The sequence below is a fragment of the Gracilinanus agilis genome, chromosome 2 (genome assembly GCF_016433145.1).
Source record: "Gracilinanus agilis isolate LMUSP501 chromosome 2, AgileGrace, whole genome shotgun sequence".
Lineage (NCBI taxonomy): Eukaryota > Metazoa > Chordata > Mammalia > Didelphimorphia > Didelphidae > Gracilinanus > Gracilinanus agilis.
Window position 1 is genome coordinate 115,066,056 of NC_058131.1, and position 6,264 is coordinate 115,072,319.

The 6,264-nt window shown below is 40.2% G+C and overlaps 1 protein-coding gene across 2 annotated transcripts in view; it reads left to right on the top strand.

The window, feature by feature from the left end:
• The window catches only part of COMMD1 (copper metabolism domain containing 1), a 292,169-nt gene extending 288,570 nt beyond the window's left edge, over nt 1–3,599 (top strand). For both annotated transcript variants that reach the window (XM_044663368.1, XM_044663369.1), the window contains one exon: nt 3,377–3,599. In XM_044663368.1, coding sequence (XP_044519303.1) covers nt 3,377–3,484 — 108 coding nt within the window. In that variant the 3' untranslated portion in view covers nt 3,485–3,599. The remainder of the gene's footprint in view (nt 1–3,376) is intronic.
• Nucleotides 3,600–6,264: the final 2,665 nt, after the last annotated feature.

Here is a 6,264-nt window from a genome sequence, read left to right on the forward strand (position 1 = left end):
CACTGTAAGAGCTAGGCATATAAAGAAGGGCAAACACAGTCCTTATCCACATACTCTAATAGAGGAGACATTGTGCAAACAACTATGTACAAACAAGAAAAAAATTAAAGTTAATCTCAGAGGGGACACAATGGCATTATGAAGAGGGACCAGGAAAGGCTTCTTGCTAAAAGTAGAATTTTAGCTGAGACTTGAAGGTCGTCTAGGAGGGAGAGATGAAGGAGAGAATTCCAAATATAGGGGTCAACCAGTGAAAATACACAACGTAAGGAGATGGCATATCTTATTTGAGAAAAAGCAAGAAGATCACTGTCAATAGATCTCAGAATACTTGGAGAAGAGGAAGGTATAAAAAGACTGGAAAGGTAAGAAGGGGACAGGTTATGGAGAGCTTTAAAAGGTGAACAGTGGAATTCCCATTTGATACTGGAGATAATTGGGAGCCATAGGAGTTTATTGAATGGGAAGGAAAGTGGTCAGGCTTTAGGAATGTGTGGAGTGAGAAATTGGTGTGTTATTCTCAAGTTATTTAGAGTTATTAATATCTCCAAAAAGTTAGTAAAAACCAGTCTCCCTCCCTCCCCTCCAATCCATTTCTCATCAAGCTCCCTTCAAGATAAGATTACTTCACCCTTCTCCCAGTAGGACAAAGTATTTTGAATTGAGTCTTTTGAGTTTGTTTGGGAATTTGCCTGAGGCAGGAGTCCCAGGCTGGACTGTTCTTAGACCCTGAAGTACCTACCCAGGATCAAATCCTAAGTGCCAGTCTTCTTTTGTCTTAGAAGTCTCTCCTATTGTATCTGAAGCTTCTTCCAAGATGTTAAGCCCAAGGGCTGGACTGATCCTCACATCAAACCCTCTCTGATAATCCAGTCCAGAACTCTTCTCTTTGTTTCTGTCTCCAACTTCTTGATCATTTCTTTAAAATGTTAAAATGGGGCAGCTGGGTAGCTCAGTGGATTGAGAACCTAGAGCCAGAGATCCTAGGTTCAAATGTGACCTCAGACACTTCCCAGCTGTGTGACCCTGGGCAAGTCACTTGACCCCCATTGCCTACCCTTACCACTCTTCTGCCTTGGAGCCAATACACAGTATTGACTCCAAGATGGAAGGTAAGGGTTCTAAAAAAACACAAACAAAAATAAAAAAATTTTTAAAAATGTTAAAATGCTTGAATGTACCCACTGTAAAGCTATTCTCCAATTTCTTGAAGATGTTAATTAGCTTGAATGTGTCCATTATAAAGCCATTGTATTGCTATTCAACATTCTATCTTCAACCACTATAAAAATGTTATAATCCCTTGAGGCTCAAACCTCTGGATTCTCTGGATTCTGTATCTGATTCTCTTATAAATAAGGGATCTTTCTGTGAATTTGGGGGCATTTGTCTCTCTCTCAATAAAGCATTATATTTCAAGTGATCATTTTCCTTGGTCATATTTCTGAATAGTGGTTAAAGAGGGTGTACTTTGAAATTTTCAAGGTCCCCCTCAATTTCCACTTCACACAGGAAGATCACTTGGACAACTGAGTTGAAAACAGGCTGGATTGGGGAGATATATGAAGCAGGGAGACCAACCAAAAAGCTATTGCATCCAAATATGAAGTGATAAGGACCTGGACTAGGGTGGTAATAGTGTCAGAGCAGAGAAGAGGAGATAAGAAGATTGAGTTGATAGGCTGTGGTAACAGATTGGATTTGAGGATAAGAGAGTGAAATTGAGAATGATAACCTACCTAGGTTGTGAGCCTGTGTGACTAGAAAGATATTGTATCTTCAATAATTATAGGGAAATTAGGATGATTGGAAGGTTTGGGAAAAAAATATTCTTCTTTGGGACAAGTAGTTTGAGAGGTCCAAAAAGCAATCATAGTTTGTTCTCTAGCAACATAGAGCAAAGTTTCTCTTCTGGATAACCTTTAAATATTTAAGAATAGCTATCACATGATTATTTAGTGCTTTCTTCTCAAAACTGAACATTCCCAATTCCTTCAACTATCCACCATCCGATATCACTATTCTGAAATCCAGAAGCATATAGTTGACATAGTTAAAAATTAAAAAAAAAAATTTAACTCACTATTTATCTCCCTCTTTAAACTGGTGCCTCCTTCTAACTTTCCTAGTTCTATTAATAGTACCTCTCCTCTGCCAGTTGCCCATAGTTGAGTCCTCAGATTCACCTTATATTCTTCCCTCTCTCTTATCCCCTACATAAAATCAATTATCACGTCTGGAGGGATTACTTCCAAAATCTTTTGCTTCTACAATCCCTACTTTCCATTCCCACTGCCGTCACCCTGGTTCAGGACCTTATTATCTGTTTTGAATGTTATCTCTATGCCATTCTATGTGGTGTAGAATCATAGAATCTTTGCATTGGAAGAAACCTTAGAGATCATTCAGTTCAACCCCAGAATTTTCTAGATGTGGAAACTGGTGCTCAAAGGGTCTATGAGACTTTCTCAAGGTAACACAACTGATCTGTGACAGAGTTGTAGCCAGAACTCAGTTTTCCCACCTCCCTGCTCAGCATTCTTTCCTCTCCACTATAATATAGCTGCCTTCATAGCTATAAGAAGCCCAGTCTGGTGTTTGTATAGCCATTTCACTGAGTAAAAAGACTATTATCCCAGATGATTAGATATTTCCTTCTCTCTGTGTTAGAGACAGCCTTCCTTAGGAAGGACACTCATTCGGGCTTCTGAGCCAAAGAATTAGATTCCCAGTATCCAGCTCTATATTGGCCTCAGCCAATCTGGTAGGCTTATATATTGCCTGGTCATCCCTCCACCCCTGTTCAGTAAACTTCACTGGCCCATTCTTCCCTCCAGGAAAAAAAATAAAAGTCTAAATATAAAATGTTATGTAATAAATGTAAAGTCAGATAGAAATAGATTACATTTTAAAGACCTTTGGAACCTTCTGGTCTTCTTACACCTTATTCCCCACCACATATTATTCTGTGATTCTGTGACACTGGCTTCCTTGCTTTCTTGCATGAGTCACTCCATCTCCCAACTCCATGCATTTTCACTTTCACTGGCTGTGTCCTGTCTCTGCAATCCTCACTCTCTGTGCCTTCTGGCTTCCCTAACTCCCATCAGAACCTAGCTAAAACTCCACCTCCTGCAAGAAGCCTTTCTCCATCCTCCTCATAGAATGTCTTCCCTCCAAGATTACCTCCTTTGTATCCCATCCCTTATTTGTATACAAGTATTAGCTTATTGGGTTCCCCATTAGACTGTGAGCTCTTTAAGATTGGGGTCTGGTTTTTGCCTTTTTATTCCCAGGACTTAGCACAGTGTACACAGCAGGCACTTAATAAATATCTGTTGACTTGACCTGACTTCCATCCCTTTGTGTTTTCCAGGAATCTGAATGTCTGTGTTTGGAATTTGATGAAATCAAGCTCAGCCAAATCCTGAAGAAGCTCACTGAGGTGGAAGAAAGCATCAACACCCTGACAAATCCTGCCTAACCATGGAGATGACTGCAGAAGAAGTGAGGGAATTTGAGATAGGAGCCACCACCAAGTTCTAACCATTTTCTTCTTTATGTATGACATTCCACTTCATTAAATTCTCAAACTAGAATATTGCCTATTTGACTTACTTAGAGTGGAGAGAGGGAAGGGGGGATGCTTTTTCTCTCCCCATGGACCTCTTGGGCAGTCTGGTAAGCCTCTGGACACCTTCTCAGAATCTTGTTTTTAAGTGAATAAAAATAAAATACATAGCATTACAAAGGAAACCAATTATCAAAATATTTGTTAAATTCCTGGGCTTCACTGAAATCTCTCCACAGACCCTATGAGAGTCCATGAAAAGCAAGTTAAGCGCCTCTGCCCACTCTAGGGGTTTGATTCAGTGGCTATGGGAAGTGAAGGATGTTCAGAAATTTTTGAGACAAATGATGTATGCACGGTAAACCATGCAGGAAAAAGGAAGATTAGGAGGAAAATCTTTCTGTTATATGTATTCTACCGAGGGCTTCCACTGAGAACCTTTACCACTGATCTAGCCTCTTATAGTGGGGACTTTCTAGTGCCAAAGTAACCCTCAAAATGCAACTCCAGCTAAGTAGAAGCATCAGGAGAGTCTGCCACAGGCTTTGGCTACAGCCAATCCAAAGGACCCGAAGGAAATTCAAGGACATTTTGGAACTGATTCAGCCATTTGGGCCAGCTCTGGGTTAGCCTTAGGTTTTAGCTTAATTGGGGGGATTTTAGGCTTCTGTGCTAGCCTCAGCTAAGCCTGGATGGAATCTCCTCACTCACCTCAGGCGGGGTGAAAGGAGAAAGAAGAGTAGATTTCCATGGTACAATTTATCTTCATTAATCAAAATTAATGTGATGGCTTTCCTCCTTGAAGCTGAAGAATAAAATATGGGACCTAGCAGGAAAATTACATTAAATTTTGGGCCAAAGTTCAGGCCACAAACAAGGCCTTTTCAGACAATGACTGTCGCTTAACAGGTTTTGCCACCTAGTGTTGATAAGATTCCAAACCACAATTCCCCTAGGATGTAACGTGTTCAAAAATGTGGTTTTGTAGGTCCGCTGATGACAGTCCATGTCATTTCTATTGAGCTCATTCCATGGCAGGAAGAAGACTTCTCCCCTTGAGCTGTTTCTCCTAGCTAGCCTACAGACACTTTAGAAAGCTGCCTTGGCATCCCTGCTCAAAACATTGACTTCCTCCCTGATTAAAACCATCCAGGCAGTTATCAAAAAATTACCAAAGGGGTTTCAATGGAGCCAACGTGGAGCCCTTCACAAAACATCTTGAAACCACCTTGTCAAAAAGTTCAGAATGGCTTGTGGCCTGGCCCGTGGAGCTCTAAGATCTGGTTTTGTTGTTGGAGCTAGGATGTGACCTGGGGACATTTTGCTAGTATCTCCCACTGTAAAATAGAGGTCAACACATTTCACAAGCTAACAGGACAGCAGAAATCGAAGGAAAGATGCCTCATCGTTACATGGAGATTATTTATTCACAAACTCCAAGAGAATCTTTATTAGTCTTTGGGAGCCCAGATTTATAGTTGTGCTGATTCTGTGGCAGTAGCAGATACAAGAGAGGAGCTGTGCTTTGAACAGCATTTTACCTTTTCCCCCAGCCTAAAATTCTGGGAAAATGGTAAAAATACCACAGAAAACACACCTGGTTTTCCAAAATAAAGAAAGAGCCAGAAGGCATAGGTTTTTCCCCACTACCATTCCACAAAAGAAATAATACACACCTGCACCACTTGATTGATTCAGAGGCTCTTTTAGTGAGTTCATTTATTTGGATTTTAGGATTTGCATAAGTTTAGGCACAGAAACACCTTTATCCACCTCAGTGAGGATGAGAAATAGAATACGAATAGCCAACATGCCTACCAGGTATAAGAAATAAAATTAATATAGAGTGATAAAATTAAAAATATCATGGTTTCAAAAGGTTTATTGAAAGCCATTTAGAAAATTGAAGCCACGTGCCTGTTGAGTTATTTTAAAGGGACCCGCCACTACCTGCTCCTCCCATCCTTGCTCCTGCTCCACAATCACACAAAAAAAGGCATACCAGCCCAGGCACTCACTATTTAACCTTCTGTTTACATTATTAGATAATTTCCTACATCATTTACGTAAGCCAGGAATCATGGGAAATGTAGTTTGAAAAGAACCCTAAATCATCAACTGGCTGATGCCTGACATTTATTAAAACTTCATTTATTTACTTTCATTCTTTTATTTTACCACGTTAATCCCCCTTGAGATGTAAATGTAGGCCATATGGTATCAAAGGAAAGAAAGCTGAGTTTGGCATCAGAAGCTTTCAGTTCACATTCAGCTGCCTAGAACAATGGGCTAAGATATATAAGAAGGAATTCCATAGGGATGAATGTAAAATTCTACTCTTGAGATTGAAAATTTCAAGTACAAGACAGGGAGGGGTGGTAAGACTACAGTTACTCTGAAACAGATTTTTTAGTGAGCCACAAGTGAGACAACAGAATGGCATGGAAGGCAAAACAAAACAGCCTGATACTATCCTGGACTATTTTAAGAAGCATATGGAGAAGATGAAAGAAGTAATAATTACCCTATCCTCTGCCCTGCCGCATCTAGAATACTGTGTTCATTTCTGGCCACCATATTTTAGAAAAAAACATGGAGAAGCTGGAGCTTCATAGGGGTCAGCCTTTTTGACCAGGACCAGGAGAGGAGGGTCTCAAGGAAGAGAAAACCTAGAATAGTCTTGGAGTATTGGA